General features: G+C 45.2%; 2 protein-coding genes across 8 annotated transcripts in view; one reads left to right on the top strand and one right to left on the bottom strand.

The window, feature by feature from the left end:
- The window catches only part of MTOR (mechanistic target of rapamycin kinase), a 95,810-nt gene extending 90,269 nt beyond the window's left edge, over window positions 1–5,541 (top strand). For 5 of the 6 annotated variants that reach the window (XM_061602106.1, XM_061602103.1, XM_061602105.1 and 2 more), the window contains 8 exons: window positions 575–647; window positions 1,165–1,239; window positions 1,703–1,838; window positions 1,986–2,051; window positions 2,868–2,948; window positions 3,499–3,579; window positions 4,079–4,184; window positions 4,610–5,541. In XM_061602106.1, the coding sequence (XP_061458090.1) occupies window positions 575–647; window positions 1,165–1,239; window positions 1,703–1,838; window positions 1,986–2,051; window positions 2,868–2,948; window positions 3,499–3,579; window positions 4,079–4,184; window positions 4,610–4,625 (634 nt within the window). In that variant the 3' untranslated portion in view covers window positions 4,626–5,541. The remainder of the gene's footprint in view (window positions 1–574; window positions 648–1,164; window positions 1,240–1,702; window positions 1,839–1,985; window positions 2,052–2,867; window positions 2,949–3,498; window positions 3,580–4,078; window positions 4,185–4,609) is intronic. The other variant, XM_061602104.1, reaches the window with a different exon arrangement.
- LOC133372919 (F-box only protein 44-like) lies at window positions 3,969–18,902 on the bottom strand. Of its 2 annotated transcripts, none has more exons than XM_061602107.1 (6): window positions 18,734–18,902; window positions 13,172–13,435; window positions 11,156–11,333; window positions 10,239–10,334; window positions 9,103–9,232; window positions 3,969–8,893 (listed from the first exon to the last, which is right to left on the bottom strand). In XM_061602107.1, exons 2-6 carry the CDS (start codon window positions 13,407–13,409, stop codon window positions 8,594–8,596), a joined length of 942 nt encoding a protein of 313 aa, XP_061458091.1. In that variant the 5' UTR covers window positions 13,410–13,435; window positions 18,734–18,902; the 3' UTR covers window positions 3,969–8,593. The 2 variants fall into 2 exon arrangements, with proteins under 2 accessions (XP_061458091.1, XP_061458092.1); XM_061602108.1 differs by lacking the exon at window positions 18,734–18,902 and adding an exon at window positions 18,193–18,726.
- Window positions 18,903–19,207: the final 305 nt, after the last annotated feature.

Genomic DNA, 19,207 nt, shown 5'->3' with positions numbered 1-19,207 from the left:
GACCTGGAAGGGGACAGTGGGCAGTAAGATCCGCCTCCTTGTCTCCGGACATCAGCTGCCAATAGGTCAACCTACCATTCTGGCTCTAAAATATTTCTACCCTGCCTTTCAACCAAATCCGCTTACAGCTGGCTAAAATGGGGGTGGAGAACTTGCAGCCCTCCAGATGTTGTTGGCCTCCCAACTCCAGTCATCCCTGACCCTTGGCCTTGCTGTCTGGGGCCGATGGAAGTTGGGAGTCCAACAATATCTAGAGGGCCCGAGATTCCTCACTCCTGGTTTAAAACAGGATAACAATAAATGACGACAAAGCAGAGTAAGGACAGGTTCCTGTCCCAGAGATTACAGCCTAAAATTTGCCACATTGGAGGGAAATGGAGGTAGTGCTAAAACGGAAAGAACATGCATTTAAAGCATACTCGTGCTGCAGTCACGAGTTATTAAAGTCACGAGTTACTAAAGTCACTAGTTAATAAAGTCACGAGTCAATAAAGGCCCAGTTACAATACGGTGGAGGGAGATCAAGGAGCTTGTGGAGAATAATGTACCACTTACTGTTCTGTTCCTTCAACAGGCATCCCTCCAACCTTATGCTTGACAGACTAAGTGGCAAGATTCTGCACATTGACTTTGGAGACTGTTTTGAGGTGAGACTCTGTTTTTTGGAAAGGAAAAAAAAGTAGTATGAAGGCACAGGGGGAAGGAAGCTGAGGATGGAAAAACTGTGATCCTCCAGCTATACTACAACTCCCACCATCCCTGACCATTGGGCATGTTGGCTGATGGGAGCTGGAGTCCAACAACATCTGCGTACCCATCCCTGAAGAAAGTCTTCCATTATCAACTAGGAGTCAAAACAGACCATGTGCTATCAGATCTCCCAGTGTTTTAATTTGTACTTTGAAAGCAAAGACCTGTATGTTTTTGGCTGTGGAGTTAAGAGCAGCTAAAGCAGGGCGGTGATAAAGGAAATGGCACAAGGAGTTAGACATCTTCTCCTTTTTAGCGCTGCTCCCCTGATCCTACTTGGGTAAGGACGGACGACTCCGGTTAGTTTTAAGTTAAAATTAAAATGAGAGGGAATTCTACTAATCCCTTTTTGTCCCTAAGAATCCTGGACCATCAGCATCTTCATTTAATGGTCTTTCTTCCATCCTGGTTTAGGTGGCAATGACCAGAGAGAAGTTCCCCGAGAAGATTCCTTTCAGGCTAACAAGGATGTTGACGAATGCCATGGAGGTAATTGGGGGCTGCCTGTTTTGTAAGCAGGAGAAGAACTGTCTCGCAGGGTGGAGCTACACAGGATATGGAAATAATCAGAACGCTATAGACATTTTTCCTCCTGTTTTTCTCTCTCAGCAGGCAACTTTCAGTTCAGTTGTTTTCTTTACTTTGGAACAAGGATGGGGAGCCTAGTGGCTTCCAGATGTTGCTGAACTACAATTCCCATCATCACTGACCACTGGACATGCTACCTGGGACTTGGGAGTCCAACAACATTTGGAGGGCCACAGGTTCGCCATCCTGGTCTGGAGGTTGATTGTGGGCTCCTGAATGAGAAGGCCAGCATCTGGCCACGCTTTCCTCAAAGGCATCTTGCTTATCCACTGTAGATCTTCCCTGCAATGTACCACAGCAGAGTGGCATGTACGTTTTAGGAAGCAACTCATAAATATTTCCTCTTTCCTGCCTCTTTTCACAGGTGACTGGCTTAGATGGAAACTACAGAATCACTTGCCACACAGTCATGGAGGTCCTGCGAGAGCACAAGGACAGTGTCATGGCTGTGCTGGAAGCCTTTGTCTATGACCCCTTGCTTAACTGGAGACTGATGGACAGTAAGTTGACCTGAAGTTGCCGGGAGAAATGAGGCAGAAGACGAATTTAGGAACTGGGATTAGCAAGAGATGTAGCCACTTTCAGGAGAATAAAGATTTGTAAGGAAAACCTGCAATGCTTCCACTTTGCTCCCTCTGTTTTTGCAGCAAACACAAAAGGCAATAAGCGATCACGGACACGGACAGACTCCTACTCTGCTGGCCAGTCAGTCGGTGAGTAGCGGCCAAACGGTGCATTTTTGTTTCTCTCTTTGGGGGTATTCCTCATTTGGATAGAGCCAACGTTCTTTTCCCTCCCCTGAATAGACTGCAACAAGAAGCTTGGTGGATCCAAGATTCCTTGGCCAAAAGCCCTTGGGTTTTCCTAAATCAGGCCTTGAACAGTTTGCCCTTTTCCCCTCCACCTGTGACATACAATTACTCTCGGGCAGGGTGGGGAGATGAGAGGGATAGTCTGGTAAGTGGGAACAGTGAAGCTGCTCCATGGCACCTGAGTGTAGCGTGAAGGTGCTCCTCTTGTGCAGGAGTGGGCAGTGGTACAGCCAAAGCTGCAAAAGGCTGTCCCTGCTCGTGTAACCTCTACCAGCCAAGTGCTTAGCCCCATGCTGTCTGTCTTGCTCCGTGGCAGCGGTGGGGAACTTTTTCAACCACATTCCCTCATGCACACCCTTCCAGGGGCGGCATGCCACATGGGCGGAGCCAGAGACAAAAGTGGGCAGGGCAACAGATGACCACTCTTACCTTTGCACAGTAGGTTGCATCCTAGCCCCCACATTCCTGTACACAAACAAACCCCTCCATCCTGGCAAGCAAGAGATGTTATCACAGTTCAAGGGCACATTCTAACCAGGCAAATGCACTTGAGGAGGGTGCAGAGCAGGGGTGGGGAAGAGTCTTGAGGGCCAAACAGAGAGGAGGCACAGTGGCTGCTTGAAACGAGGCAGCTCAGCACAGGGAAGAGTCATGGAATGAATCTCTTTCTCTATCTCTGCATTGTCTTTTGGTCTGAACATCCTTCCCTCCTATTAGAAATGCTGGACAGTGTCGAGCTTGGTGAAACTGCCCACAAGAAAGCTGGGACCACAGTGCCTGAATCCATCCATTCCTTCAGTAAGTTTAGACCAGAACTGTACAAACTAACCCAAACTAACCTTCTGCTTTAGCCCGGAGAAGAGAAGACAGAGGGGAGATATGATAGCACTCTTCAAGTACTTGAAAGGTTGTCACACAGAGAAGGGCCGGGATCTCTTCTCGATCGCCCCAGAGTGCAGGACACGGAATAATGAGCTCAAGTTGCAGGAAGCCAGATTTCGACTGGACATCAGGAAAAACTTCCTAACTGTTAGAGCCATACGACAATGGAATCAATTACCTAGAGAGGTAGCGGGCTCTCTGACACTGGAGGCCTTCAAGAGGCAGCAGGACAGCCATCTGTCGGGAATGCTTTGGATTCCTGGACTGAGCAGGGAGTTGGACTTGATGGCCTTAGAGGCCCCTTCCAACTCTACTATTATATGATTCTATGATTTCAACCTATCACTGGCCTGATTTTGTTCTCTTCTAACCCTGTTGGGGGAAGTGGGCTGCGGGCTTTATGACACCGCTGTACATTTATGTGGGTTTTCAGGTCTTAATGTTGGCCCTTTGTTTTGCCTTCTAGTAGGAGATGGTCTTGTGAAACCAGAGGCTCTGAATAAAAAGGCTATACAGATTATCAACAGAGTCCGTGATAAACTCACTGGTAAGTAATGCATCAACACACAAGGCAAACACACATATACTACATATATTATAATGGAATTCAGGTGCTTTATCAGCGTTTATTACTTATTTATATAGATAGCACCATCATTGTGCATAGTGCTGTAGGAAAGGACAGGGTTCTGCCGCAAAGAGCTTACGATCTAAAATTCAGCTCAAGGGAAATGGTGGTGGGAGAGAAGGGAAGTGCAGGGCAAGGATGCTAAATCTGGAGGGAGGAATGGGCTGGATAAGGGCCAACAATCTTAAGCTGAATCTCATTCTTCTAGAAGGGAAAAGTTATTTCTTGGGGGGGGGACAGGGAAAAGTTGTGGAAAATCAATAATGGATACTTGTATACTTTCTTCCTCTTTATTATACACAATTCCACGCCATTACTTTTTATATTTGGTTCTGTTCAAGAGCAACAAAAACATGCAGGTGAGCTTAGCTTGCAAGCATCCTCATTTTGCTTTCTCTCACGCTCTCTCATTGCAAAGGACGAGACTTTTCTCATGACGAAACACTGGATGTGCCCACCCAAGTAGAACTCCTAATTAAACAGGCTACCTCCCACGAGAACCTTTGCCAGTGCTACATCGGATGGTGAGTTTCTAACGTCAAAACGGCTCATTGTTCATTCTGTCTGTTAATGAGACACCTAAATGGGAAACCATTATATAAAACAGCTTGTTTGTTCATCTTTGGGGAGCACATTCCACGCATGGATGAAGGGCTATAATATATGTTGCAGGTATATGAAATAGTATTAAATATTCCCACTCAGTTTTTCTTAGAAACCCGACTTGGCTGTAGAAGTTGGTTTGCCATGCTTGTATTGGGATATCGTGGCCAAATCAAGAGCCAATGTTTCACATCTCAGGGTCAGGTCTGGTCAGTGCCTGGATGGGAGACTGCCTGGGGATCATATGTAAGCTGCCTTTGGGTTTCTGTCATGGAAAAAAAGCTGGGGTATAAATGAAATAAATAATAAATAAATCTGGTCCCCCCTTTTCCCATTCTCCCTTTAGGTGCCCTTTTTGGTAACAGAAGACTTGTGAGGAATCATCCACAGCCTTCTAGAGGCTTTTCTCACTCCAAACATGTTTCTTCTCAGAAGTGAGAAGGGAATGAGGATGTTGGAGGTAGGGTGAGGGTAGGAATTGCCTTTTGTCAAATATGTTGAACTGTAAATAAGAACTTCTCTGTATATTAAAAGTTGTTTTAAGGTGATTTACAGCTGCTGGTGTGTGTGGGATGAGGGGGTGGGCAGGTCCATAATAAATCACAGTGGAGGTTCCAGAGTGGTTTAAAACAAAACTGATACTGACCAGACACTGGCTAATTTAGTCGCTGGGGGACGACTCAGCAAAAATGGTGACAGACCATATTTTCAAGATACAGAAAGCATGACCCAGTAACATGGTCAAGTGGTAGTGAATTCACTTCCATGACCTAAGTGACCTTGATTAGGTTTTGCAAAGGCACAGTGGCCTCTGAGGAATTGCAGTCTGTTACTCTTAGCTTGGCATACCTGACCTGTCTCAAAACATGACCCAAAACAGATGGTGACTGACACTTGTGGTGGAAGACACAATTATAGCATTTTTCTGACTAAACCTGCATGGAAAAAATTATCAAAGGCTCTATAGGAGCAGAACATCATAGTAGGAAAGGGATATTGTAAAATACAAGTTCGTACCTCTGGGGAGTCTTCCACGCTGGCACTGAGCAAAGAGAGAGAAGTTAGTGGGACGCATCAGTGCTGAGCCTAAAACCATTCACAGTCCTGGAAGAGGAAAACTGGGTGCTTAAAAACACTAGAGCGGAAGCCTAATGCCAGGAATTTATTAATGAAACAAATATAAAGCAAAATACACAACAAAAGTGTACTATTGTTTAGATGCCATGTTGTAGTTGGATATTTTTGTGCCAATAAAGTACGCCAAACTGTGTGAAGCTGGATTCTGAACGTGTTTTCATCCATGACTTCATGATTCAAGGGAAGGGGGGCAGGTGAGCAGGGAAACACCCCTAGGCCAATTCATGTATTGCAATGGCAAGGTGGTACAGTCCTCACCCAGGGGAACTCGTGCCACCTCAGATTCACTCTGAGAGTCATCTGTCAGAAAATACATGGTTACACCCTTTCATACATGAAAATTGCATCCCCAAATGAAAAACCTAGCAGGTTAGAAAGAAGGCTTGTAAACTTGCATTTTCCCATGGGGTGCAAGTTTCATGCAATTCCCCCCACATGAAAAAGGAGTTGATAGAGTCTTATTTCATTTCTTTGCAGCATTTGTATAACAAAAGGTCCCCCTGGCACTTTGCACCATCTCCACACTTCGGACTGTACCACGTTACTTCACTATCTCATCCGTGGATATAATTTAATGAGTTTGAATGCACACTGTCAAAAGGAGATAAATGGATGAGTGATTCCTTCAAGTCTATTTGGAGCTATCCGATGTTAGTCCTCATAAGTTTTTCTGATAACCAATGCCAGCCTGCTGTCAACATCCCCAATAATAACTTCTCAGAATATTTAAAGATTTTGAATATAACACATTTAGGATTATCAATACCTTGACACAGTCATTAACAAAATGGAGACAATAGTTAAGAAATCAAAAGGTGGCTAGGACTGGGGAGGACAGCTATGAGAGAACTAGAAAAGGTCCTCAAATGCAAAGATGTATCACTGAACACCAGTCAGGATCATTCAGACCATGGTATTCCCGATCTCTATGGATGTGAAAATCGGACAGTAAAAAAATTGGATAGGAGAAAAATCAACTCATTTCGAATGTGTTGTTGGAGGAGAGCGTTGCACAGACCATGGACCGTGAAAAAGACAAATAATTTTGTGTTAGAACAATTAAACCAGAACTATCACTAGAAGCTAAAATGATGAAACGGAGGTTATACTTTGGACACATAATGGGAAGACATGATTCACCAGAAAAGACAATAATGCTGGGAAAAACAGAAGGGAGTAGAAAAAGAGGAAGGCCAAACAAGAGATGGCTTGATTCCATAAAGGAAGCCACAGACCTGAACTTACAAGATCCAAACAGGGTGGTTTATAACAGATGCTATTGGACATTGCTGATTCATAGGATCGCCATAAGTCGTAATCGACTTGAAAGCACATAACACACACACAGGTTGCAACCTGATGCAGCCAGGGTTGAGAGACATACTTTCTTGTGGGGAAGCAGTCAAACCAAAGCCAAAAATGGATCTGGACACCTTATCTCTCCATTCATTCATGTTCATTCTCTGTCTCTCACATACACTTTCCTGAGAGAAAGACCCATTCAACTCCATAGAGCTTGCCTCTGAGTAGACTTGCATAGGATTGCACTGTAAGTGGGCTTCATTGACTCAACCCATCCTCCAATATTTCAGGTCAACTACTGGAAAAAAGTGTTGTGATTATTTATATAGCATGTAAACAATGCTGCTCACCTATAGGACAGGTGGGGAAATCTGGCCCTGAGGATGTTATTGGATTCCAATTATCCCTGACCAAGTGGCCTTGCTGGCTGGGGGTTGATGTGAACTGGAGTCCAACAATATATGAAGGTCCATGCATGCTCCCAACCCCTATCTTCAAGCCTATGATCTAAATAAAGCAACTGTGATAATGGTTAGTGCCTGGATAGACCACTTACAAAGCCCATATTTTTATCTTGAGCTCAAGTTGGGACAAAAGGCAAAATACTTTAATTGATTTACCATATCTATACCCTACTTTTCAGCTAAAGCAATTTGCAGTTGAAATCTAACACAAAATCCATTATCTTAGGGATGCTAGAGGGTGTATCTGCCAGTCCTTGATGGTTGTTGACCTCAGTTCTCAAGTTTCAGACTGTTCCCTCTGGCAAGAAAAAGAGAGAAACAGGTAAGCAGTTAGGTAGAGTTGTTGGTGGACTTGGGGCCTGGATGGTAATAACAGTAAGTTGTGATGGAAATTGGCTGGGTTTTATTTTGATCAACTAACTTGGCCAAACTCCTTATTTTTCTGAGGCCTGGAAATCCCTGTTTCCAGACGTGTCATTCCCCTTGTGAATCCCTGCAACCCAGCAGTAGATGCCATCAAAATCTTTCTGATGGGTAGCCATGCAAGTTTGTTAGATTAAAAAAAAAAGTCTTGTGGTATCTTTTTAAAGTCTGACAAATTTATTACGGCGGATATTTTTCATGGGCTAGAGTCAACTTTGTCAGATGCATAAAGTGCTGTCCTCAGTGTAGATTAGACAGACAGACCGCACAAAGATTACACATATACACACAAGTGTACAGGGGGGAAAATGTAAACAGCAGGATCAAATGGCAATGAAATGCAGCCTGTGACAATTCTACATAGACCCTGAGAGCAAAAGACATGCATTTCAAAAAGGCAATCATTTGAAACTTTTGCAGCAAATGGAACCAGCAGTCATTCGCTAATCTTGAGGACAAACACAATCATTTCAGCAGAAGCTTTCCTGGGACACAGGCCACATCATCACAGGTATGCCATGGTCACCTTAGAAATACAGAGTCCACAAAGAGTGTTCCCTTTCTCCCTCCCCCCCAAAAAAAGTAAAGGCAGAACGTCAGACAATGCAAGAGACAACAACAATCAATGGCCCATTAACTATGCTGAACACAAACGAATTGTTATTTTATATGCTCGGTGGGAGTGAAAACCCTAATATGGGTAGTGATGCTCGCTCATCAGTGTCTCTCCACATTTTGCTGTGAAAACAGAGGATCGTTCACTACCTGAAACACCATTTCGATTCCAGAGCCAGCTTCCATCCTCCTTCTATCCAACCCATCTATAAGACCCAGAATGTTCTTTAACATTCAGAAGTGCTTGTTATAGAGAGAGCACAGATGCAACTTGAGATAAGCAGAGGACATCTGAAATCAGGACTATGACAGGTGCAAATTTTAAGAGGAGTGGGGAGAACCCCACCCAGGATTTGCAGAAGAGAACGAAGGTGCTCTAAAAAGCCTTTTTACCAGTGGATATAGTTGCCGCGGCAGGGGCACTGGACCCCCCAGAAGTGTACAAAGCTACAGCTTGTCATATCTCTGCCATCCTTATAGTACATTCGTTTGTCCAAGGAAAACGGGCCAATAGTGACACTGCTTTTGGTGATTCTCATCCTGCGGTCTATCTTCATGCATCTGGCTAGTCTCAGAAGCTTGGCTGTTCTCATCAGATATCCAGATTCCTGCCAACTGACATTTTGGCTTTGGTGTTGGAAAAAGATGTGGCGGACTCCGGCAGGAAAGTTGCAAAACGTGTGCGAAACCTGAAGACGAGAGACCGGGGGGGGGGGGAGTCATGATAGCAGTATGGTTTAAGGAAGATTATACAGTGTTAGGTGGGCTCCTGCTGGGAGGAAGGGCAGGATATACATTTAGTAAATAAATACTCCGCCCTGCCCACCCCCAAACAAGGAACCATTGACCATATGCTCATAGGCCATAGTCCAGCCCTTTCAAATCAGGCTTACTCTACCTCGCGCCATTCTTCATCTTCCAAATAGCAGTCGTACAAGTCTTTGGAACAATATTCTCTGATCACTTTGAAGTCTGCAGACAAGAGCTTTACAGACAGCTGGTAGCGGTGACCAAGAACACCATAAAACCTATTTATTTTAAGGGCGGAAAAGATTTGCAGGGGGGATGGAAGAGAGAAGATGCCAAGTATTAAATCAAGCACCACCCTTTAGCCCTGGGAAGGGAAAATGAAGTGAGAAGACCCGTGATGCCGGTGCGCTTGTCTTGTCAGCAGCCCTCTGGCAGTGCACATGACTTGGAAGTATTGGGTTGCATCCAACTAAGCTTTACTCTGAGTAGACCCATTGAGATTACTGGGGCTAAGTTAGCCACGTCTGTTGATTTCAGTGGGTTTATTCTTAGTGGATACAACCCAGAGAAATTAATAAAGGGCTCAGACCCCCAATCAGAACTTCTGCTATCAAATTTGAACTCCAAATTGCCAAGAGGAGTTGGGTACCGGAGAGATCCAGGAACACAGATGCCCCTTCTCAGCCTTCATGGAGGGTGAGGGCCAATGGTAGCCTTCACTCATCTCATTACAGCAAGGAAGGGGAACCTGTGCCCTTCTAATATTGCTAGACTCCAACTTCCATCATCTCTCATCATTAGCCTGGCTGAGGCTGGTGGGAGTTGTAGTCTAGGTATGGGGAACCATTGGCCGTCCAGATGTTGCTGAACTCCCATCATCTCTGATCGTTGGCCATGCTGGCTGGGGCTGATGGGAGCTGGAGTCCAACAACTAAAGGACCAGAAGCTGAAGCTCCCCATTCTTGCCTTACAGTTAGTAAAAGGAGTCCAGAAACTTGCCTTTTCTCCTTCAAACGTGCACAGAATCTGGCCTCCAATACCACACGCTGCTTCCCCGTAAAATTGGCATCTACCCAGTCCCAGGGGTAGCACATCATTTCCCTTCTACTAGCTGGGAGGGAGGACGCCAGTTTCCTCCATCATGAAAACCTTTTACATATCATGAAAAGTTGTACCCTCAGATCAAGTCCACTCTGTCACTGCCCCACTGAATTAGACAGAAACTGAGACCCAGAAGGTGCCACATCCCCACTCATCCCATGGCCAGGATACTCCAACACTTACCAGTCCTTCACCACAATAGTGGGCCTGGCCTCATCCATCAGCTCATCCCAGTAGCCTTCATCCTTCAAGGTGATGAGTTGAGACTTAACACAGAGCCTGAGGCACGTATTAAAGTGATTAAGAAACACCATCAGTAACTACAGTTTGGACAGTGCTGCTTTCAAAACCTGCTTGTGGCCGCTACCCACACTGATTTGGCTGAATGTTGTAGGAAGCATAAGGACATAAGAAGAGCCTGTTGGATCAGGCCAGAGGCCCAACTAGTCCAACATCCTGTTTTCACTGGCCAACCAGAGCATTCTCCTCTCCTGCAGTTTCCAGCAACTGGTGTTCAGAAACATTGCCTCCAACCATGGCGGCAGAGTGTAGCTATCATGGTTAGTGGCCATTGATAGCCCTGTCCTCCATGGATTTGTCTAATCCTCTTTTAAAGCCATCCACGTTGGTGGCCATCACTGCCTCCTGTAGAAGCAAATTCCATACTTCGCACAATTATATGGGGCTTTAGCCTAATCCTGAGAGGTACTTCTTATGTTTGCAAACTTTAAAGCAGGGATGGGCTTTGCCCCTTCAGACGCTGGTGGACCCCAACTCCCATCACCCCTGGCTGGACCTGGACTCCAACAATATCTAGAGCACTGTTCTTCAATCCTGAGTCTCCAGAAGTTGATGGACTACAACTCCCATCATCCCTGACCATTGACCATGCTGTCTGGGGATGATGGGAGTTGTAGTCCAACAACATCTGGAGACCCAAGGTTAAAGAACAGTGATCTAGAGGGCCACAGCTTCCCATCCGTGATGTAATTATTGTGATTATTGCATTTGGGGGTGAGGTGCTACGTACATGCAGAAAATGCAGAACCCCTTCCCGATCGCCGAATGAATTTCCGCCTAACCATGGCTACGCTCCTCACCCACTGCATGCCGCAAAGCATGTGTTAACCTCCTGATAGGGGATAGCGTCATCTTTCACATAAAAATGTCTCTGAAGGATGTCCCACTTCTGGAGTTTTGATGAATCCATTTCTGACACTTCCTTCATTTTCCACTGGCCCCTTGGAGGTGTCTCAGTTTCCCAGAAGTCCAAGCCCTCTGTGGAAAATCGAGAAATGGGAATGATGAAGGGAGAAGCTTTCCGCAGATGGGAGTATCACATAGGATAGCATCTGCCAGTTACGGTCAGATTTCTAACGGGGAGCCCCCCAGACTGTGGGTGTCTTCTGCAGCGCATCGTTGCCAGAATAACAGTGCATTAGTGGTGGATCTATACTGGAGTGTCCACACATCATTCCGCTTCATTAGTTGTTCTGTGAAGCTTACACAGTGTTGCCACACGATTGTTGTCTATAGCGCAACAGAACAAGAGAGAGAGAAAAACCAAGATGTGTGGTATAAAAAGTTACAGGATTTTGGCAGGAAGCTAACGGGACATTCATGGATTGGCAATGAAGCAGTACGCCTGCCCTGAACCTTTTGCAAGCACAAACGGTATTGAACGCAGGGTCGCATATAACTTCCCCGATAACCATCAGGAGTGCAAATAATCAGGAATGCATGACAAAAAGGATACCTGCAGGGGCCCCAAGTTTGATTTCACCTAAATGGTAAACAGGATAGGAAGCATGTCACAGTGGTCACAGCATAGCTGGAAACAACATGACGATTGTTCTTTTTACTCGTTCATAGCACCATCAAGAACTAGAAGACTGCTTCGACCAAATTTTACAGGCGTTTTCCAGAACCAGGCTCTTTTATTATTAAACTTTTGTTATCTGCAGTTATTGGTTTAACATTAAACAAACTGCTGTTTCCTTCCTTGAGGGAAGAAAAAGTGGACAGAGCAACAAACAAACATTTTGCCTTTGTACTGGTTTCTACACACGCACACACACCACACCTCTTTCTATCCACCATCCAAGGAAGCAACAGGAATGATCAGAGTTTAAGGATGCATTCTAGCCATGCAAAGACTCCCAAGGAGGGTACGATGTTAGGGCAGTTAGGGGCATCATCTGGTGAGAGGGGTATGTGACCTAGAGGGAGCCCTCTCTGTCTGGAGGTCTTAATTTGGCCGGAGGTTCCCCAGAACTGCAATGTCTGGTTACTAACCATTTAGCCTCATAGCACAGTCCAAATGCTGCTGTTTCTACTGCATTCAAAACCACTTAAAATACGTTTGAATCTGCATATGTTGAAAAATAGGAGCTTCCAACTGCATTCTTCCTAACGTTCGTGCACAAGATCTTACTTATTTCCAATCCGGGAACGAGCTTAAACCCTTTTCTCATTCATATATAGAAGTCCCCTGAGTTTCTCACTCAGAAACATTGTGCAGTCCAGCTCTCCTTTTTGGGCACAGGCAAAATTGGAAGGTTCCATTATATAAAAACATTCACTGCACGCAGAAAACTTGGGGGGAGGGAGAGATATCTTGCTTACCCCGTTGGCAGATGAGGCCCATTGGGATTGGTAGGGTGGAATAAAGGGAGCCCAACATTAGATGGTGCCAGAGCCAGTGCAGGTAGAACCAACTAATTTTAGTTTTGCCGCCATCTTCCCCTCTGTTGCATTCTACAGGGATTAAGGAGGAGGAAGCAGACAGCCAGGGCCACCCCCTAGACTGGCTGTAAGGAAGAAAGCAGGCAGTTGGGGGCTGGCTGAGGGCAGACTGAAGTTGGTGGGGCGGGGCCCTAGCCACCCTACTGGACCAGCCTCCTGGCCTCTCTGAGATGCTTGCTTTCCACAGACAAGGAGGTTGCTTAATGGAGAGGAGAAATCAAACCTGCCATCTCCCACCAATCTGCAGTCCCAGTAAGGGTTATACCAGATGCTTTCAGAAAGACTTTTGTGAATCTGCTTTCTGTCTGGGATGATTATTTTTTTAAAAATATTTTATTCTCATAAGTAAAAAAAAAAAAAAAGGGACCCACCTTCGCCACAAGGATTCCTGATTAAGTTCCTCTCCAAGTGGGATAAAACGTAGAAGGCCTTTGACTTCTTAAGGTTGTCGTTTTTCTGTCGATATTTGCACTTCCACAGAATCGGCAAATCCACCAGTTCTCGCCACTGGGAGCAAACCAGCCGGCAGTTGAGAATCAGTTCATTCATCGGGACCAGGGAGAAGATGTCTAGCATGATGTCATTTGGCAAATCTCCAATGTTCGCCATCTCCGTTTGGAAGAAGCCTTGGCTGTCTGCAAAGAAAAAACAGGAGAGAGAGAGAGAGAGAGAGAATGAATCACAAGAAAGGAGAAATGGTCAAGCAAAGGCCATTTGCAGGAAACAGACAACGATCTGACGTCCTCCTTGATGTCAAAGCTGCATCCAGGCCGCAGAAAAACCCTAAACGCAGGAGAACAACAGATGGGGAAGGTGCCCAGGTCAAACTTTGTCTCTGTTGCAGATATGGCCTTAGACCAGGCGTGAGGAATCTTTTTCAGCACAAGGGCCACATTCTGTTCCGGGCAGCCTTCTGGGGGCCACATGCCATTGGTGGGCATGGCCAGAGGCAAAAGTGGGCAGAGCAAAAAAAAAAAAGTGTTTCTACCCACAGTCACGCACACCCCTCTCTTACCCTCCCCTCCAAGCCAGCAAGAGGTCAGAGTTCAAGGGCACATTCAGGCCAGGCAAAAACACTCAAAGATGTGAAGCAGAGCTAACGAGGGGTATGGCCTGGGAAGAGAGAGCGTAGCTCAGAAAGGAGAGTGGTGCAGAGAGGGTCCCAAGGGCCAGACAGAGAAGCCTGGAGGGCTGCATTTGCACGCACCCCATCCTCTTCTCAGCAATGGGGAGGTTTAACAGAACACAGCAGCCCCGGCTGGATCAAACCCCAAATACCCACCTAGTCCAGAAATGCAAAGAGAGTGAAATCCGGCAGCTGCATAAGGCCACTAGGTTACCTCACAGGGCTTGTTGCAGGGACAGCAAACAAAACACCTGAAAGACCGTCTTGACGCTTATGTATACCCAGTGGATCACTGCGCTCTGCAGACGAGGGCCTCCTGCAGATACCATCTCATCAGGAAGGCCGTTCCGCACAACATAGGAAGCGGACCTTCGCTGTTGTGGCACTGACACTTTGGAATTCCCTCCCCCTTAAGTATTAAACAGGTGCCGTCTCCGTTTAAGACCTTCCTCTTCCAACAAGACTTTTAAGTAAAGACCTTATCCCCGTCTGCATCCGTGCTGGAATTGTTTTTAAAGACGTTCTAAGATGTTGTAAAGATGCTTTTAGTGTTTTACTGCTTATTTGCTGCCCTGGGCCTCTCCTGGGAAGAAGGGCAGGATGTACATTTAATACATTTAATTAAATTAAAGTGCCACCCAAATCCTAAGGCCCATTATTCTTGAATTTCAGTTCCAGCTGTTTTGCATGGACTCAAGTAGCCCCTTTCACACATTATGAGGATCCCTCAGTTTCCCTTCTCTACCTTTAGGAGGCCATGAACAGGTGGCAGGTTAATGGGGGAGGGGCACTCTGGACATGCTCAGAGGCACCATCTGTCACCAGCACCTCTGCCCTGGAAAACAGGTGCAAACCCTTCTTAGGAAATAAAACCTCGCTGGCTCCCATTCTATTAGTCCTACTCAGTGCAGACCCATTGAAACTAATGGGCATGACTAATTGAGGTCCGGCGGATGGAGGCAAGATGGCGATCTAGAAGGACGCTGTGTTAGGAGCTCCACTCTCTATCTTTTAAGGATTCTAATTTAACACCCAATATCTAACATCTCTGGATCGTTGTATATCAACTTCAATCCTAATTGGCTTTGAGCACTTTCGTTTGTCTCCACTGGCTGACCCTGGATGATTGCTTTGTTTAAGACAATGTTTCACCACCCTGCCTCTGTTGCGGCTTGGGTTGTATTCAGAGCTATTTCAAGTAAGTTACCATCATAAGTTATAAATAATTGCACTTAACTTTTAGCATCTGTGACATCAAAAGCTCTTCAAAGACCCGGTATTTGATATACAAGGGACCATTTGCCTTATCTCTCCTGCTTTACTCCTATAGAAGCCTTTAATTCACACTAATCATTGCGCTGCTGTTGTTCTCTTTCAAGAGACCTGGTTAGATGGGGAACTCGATTTAAACGGCTTCACAACTTATTCGCTGGAAGCAACTCCAAGTACTAAGGGAGGGCGACCCAAAGGACGTCTGAGTACGCTTATTTCCACAAACTTACGAGCTTCCATCTTCAAACCAGACCCCCTGGTGGGGCTAGCAACTTCTTTAGTGATCAAGTTTAATTGGGCTCGGCTATCGCTTATAAATGTCTGTTCTCCCCCCGTGTCGCAAAAAAAAACTAGTGAAGGCCGTTATGCTAAGACTAGAAGAATATATAGTTAAGATGACAACTCTATATCCGGAAGCCTTGGTGATCGTTGCGGGAGACTTCAATGCCAGAATAGGTCTGAGCGATGAGGCTCTCTACTCGTGCTTTCAAGAGATAGTGCCGGCAATAGAGGGGGCCTTCGAAGTACCGGTTAGACAATCGAAAGATAAAGGTTACAGCTATCCCGGACTATGCCTTATGCAAATGCTGAATAAACTGAATTTATTATTGGCTAATGGGTGTGTGGAAGGAGATAGTAATGGTGAATTTACCTTTCTATCTGGTCTTGGAGCGTCTACCATCGATTTTTTCATCGTCTCCTACGATTTGTTTCATGCAGCGTCTACGTGTGTAGTAGACAATCGCTCCGAAAGTGACCATCTACCTCTAGCCCTCTCTTTGTACTGTAGTAATCAAACTATTTATGCTGAACAGGAGCCAATTCTGGATGAAGAGTTTGAAATACGCCCAACACTCATTAGGTGGTCAGCCAAGTTAGAAAACAACTTAAAAGGAATATTAAATTCAGACAGGTGCCTTCGCCTCCGAGAAGTTGTAATATCAGCGACCTCTGTGAAAACTGCTCTTGAGACTTTCCAGCAATTGATCCTGGCCCTACAAAATGGTTTGTCCCCTAAACCTATGATCAAGAGCTTTAGCTCTGTATGTAAGTCCAAATCTTGGTTTGATCACGAATGTGTAGCTTTGAAAAAACTGCTAATTGCAAAATACAAAGCATACAGAGATAAAAACTCTCCGACATTACTCACAGAATGGCTGGAGCTGAAGAAACGTTACAAACACCTAATTAAAGGGAAAAAGAGACAAGCACAAAAAGAAAACTGGCAGTGCTTGCTGAAAGCATCTAGACTAAAGGATTCAACTACCTTTTGGAAGATGGTCGCAAAGGGATGGCCTAAATCTTCAGTCAATTTGGACTACCATATCTCAGTGAACGCCTGGGAATTGCATTTTAGTAAAATCTACGCAAGGGAACAGACACAACATCAAACGCCCAAATCTGATATAAATGGCCTTCCTGAATGGCCACCTGTCACCGTCAAGGAAGTTTCCAACCTAATTGCCAAATTGAAAATGGGCAAAGCTCCTGGGGCTGACAACATCCCTTCCAAGGTATTTAAATCCAATACAGAGTGGTGGGCACCAGTATTAGCAGCTCTTTTTACAAGCATAGACCATTCTGCTTGTATTCCAGAGGACTGGGGTCTTGCTATAATCATCCCCATCTATAAAAAAGGTATAAGATCTGACCCTGCCAACTACAGACCCATCAGCCTGCTAAATATTGTTAGCAAGTTATACGCCAGCCATTTACATGAGAAATTGCAAGCCTGGTTAGAACAAGAAAACATTCTGGCCGATGAACAGGCTGGTTTCAGAGCGGAACGCTCCACTATGGATCATGGCCTTGTTTTACAACATCTGGTGGAAAAATACATGGCTAATTCCAGGGGAGCCCTTTATTCGGCTTTCATTGACTTTATATCAGCTTTTGACCTGATTCCAAGAGATAGACTTTGGGAGAAACTTGAGGCCACCAACATTGATAGGTGCCTCTTGACACTTATACGGTGTTTATATGAAAATACCCATCTACGTGTAAGGTGCAATAATAATTTTAGCCCGCACATTGTTTAATTTTTATATTAACTCCCTGGTCAAAGGCTTGGCACCGATTTGCTCTCATCATCCTAGACTGTCAAAGAGGCCTCTGTCCATTCTTCTTCATGCCGATGACGTAGTTCTTTGATCGTTGACATGTATTGGGTTGAGATGCTTGTTGAGTGCCCTCGCCAAGTATTGTAAAAAAAAACTCCTGATAATTAATTATGATAAATCGAAAGTTATAGTTTTTTTCCAGAAAGAGGGTAAAGCATCGATGGCAGATAAATGAGCACTCAATAGAGCAGGTAACATCTTACAGATATTTAGGGATGACACTACACTCATCAGGAACATGGCGACTTCAAGCAAAAAACGCCACTGGCAATGCTCAGAGAAGTGCAAAGGCGCTCCTTTTATTATTCTAAAGGGGGTCAGTACGTTCCAGCAGCCATACAGGCCTTTGTGGCCAAAGTCATTGCTCAGTAGCTATACGGCTCACAAATGTGTGATTACGATAACTATGCCCCTTTTGAAATTGTCCAAACTAAATTTTTGAGATCTATATTTGGCACTCCATGCTGTGTCCCCAACCCTATTCTACGTCTAGAAGCTGGGCTCACCACAACAGAAGCCTGTATATGGATGTGCAAAATTAAATTTTGGCTAAAAATGATGTTTGCGCACGTGGGCCTGGCTCCATCTACGTTAACTGACGTCTTTCAGTCAAAATGGAATAAATATTTAGACATTAAACTACTAAGCTTAGGATATTCTCCCTCTACGATTCTTGCGCTAGGCTACTCCAGAGCAAAAATATGCATTCTCTAACGAATTCTTGATACTGAATTTCAAAGTCATTTATCCTTGGCCGCAGCTTACCCTGATTTTAGATTTAACACAAGGCCATTTGTTCCCGCTCACTATTTAGCTACCCTGACCATCCCTAAATTTAGAAAAGCGTTTATGCTAGCCAAGTTTAACATCTTACCTTCAGCACTCTTGGATGGCAGGTTTAAAACAGTTCCATATGATGAGCGGGTGTGTCCTTGTGATGAGGGGGTTGTAGAGTCTGTAGGTCATGTTTTACTCCATTGCTTATTTTTTATCGTGACCTTCAATCCATTTTAATCACCCCAATTTTACAAAAAATTCCTGGCGGAGATGAGGCTTTTTATGTCAAATTCCTTTTATCTGACCAAACTCCCCAAGTATCAGCTAAGGTAGCCAGGTTTTGTGCTGCTGCTTTTCTCTGCAGAATAACTTTGATAATTTCGTAGCTTGTATAAGATTTAGAACTAGTTTTTAATAAACTTTGTTAGAACTGTCAAGCTGACTTTTAACGAAAATTGCTTTTTTGAAGATGTGTATTTGTATGCTGGTCTATGATCGTAATAAAGCTAGCTAGTTATCTAACCGAGGTCCATTCGTTTCAGTGGGTCTACTCTGAGTAAAAAATAACTCGGCTCCTGCCTAAGACGCCCTCCGCTGCCCTGAGAGGAGCTGCACAGAAGACCCTTTGGGGCGTTTACCTGGGCTAGGAAGGGCGCAGGATACAGCTCGGACGAAGATCAGGCTATGCCTCGCTCAGCATCCAGCACCAGAAGAATGGCGTACGGGAAAAGAGAACCAGGAACTGTTTCTCTCCAGCTGCCTCGCCTCCTCCGGGGCGGGGCCGCCGGCGGCGGCGGCTCCTCCTCCCTAGGCAGGGCGGAGAGGGGAATCCCGGGCAAGGCTCATTTGCATGCGGTGACGCGCGTCTGCTGTCCTCAAGTAACCCCTCCAGCGATTCTCGGGCGGCGCGATGTTCAAGGCAGGTTTTAACTCGGAAATTAAAACCCTCCACCTCGACTTCGCGGCCGAGGCTGCAACTCAATGCATGTCTACTCAAAAGTAAGCTCCACTGGGTTCAATGGAACTTACGCCTAGGTAAGTCTGTTTTTAGTGCTGTTTGCCGCCTTGGGCTGGGAGGAAGGGCGGGATATAAATCAAATAAATAAATAAAA

Source organism: Rhineura floridana, chromosome 18 (genome assembly GCF_030035675.1).
Source record: "Rhineura floridana isolate rRhiFlo1 chromosome 18, rRhiFlo1.hap2, whole genome shotgun sequence".
NCBI classification, from domain to species: domain Eukaryota; kingdom Metazoa; phylum Chordata; class Lepidosauria; order Squamata; family Rhineuridae; genus Rhineura; species Rhineura floridana.
This window is presented reverse-complemented; position numbering and strand designations above follow the sequence as displayed.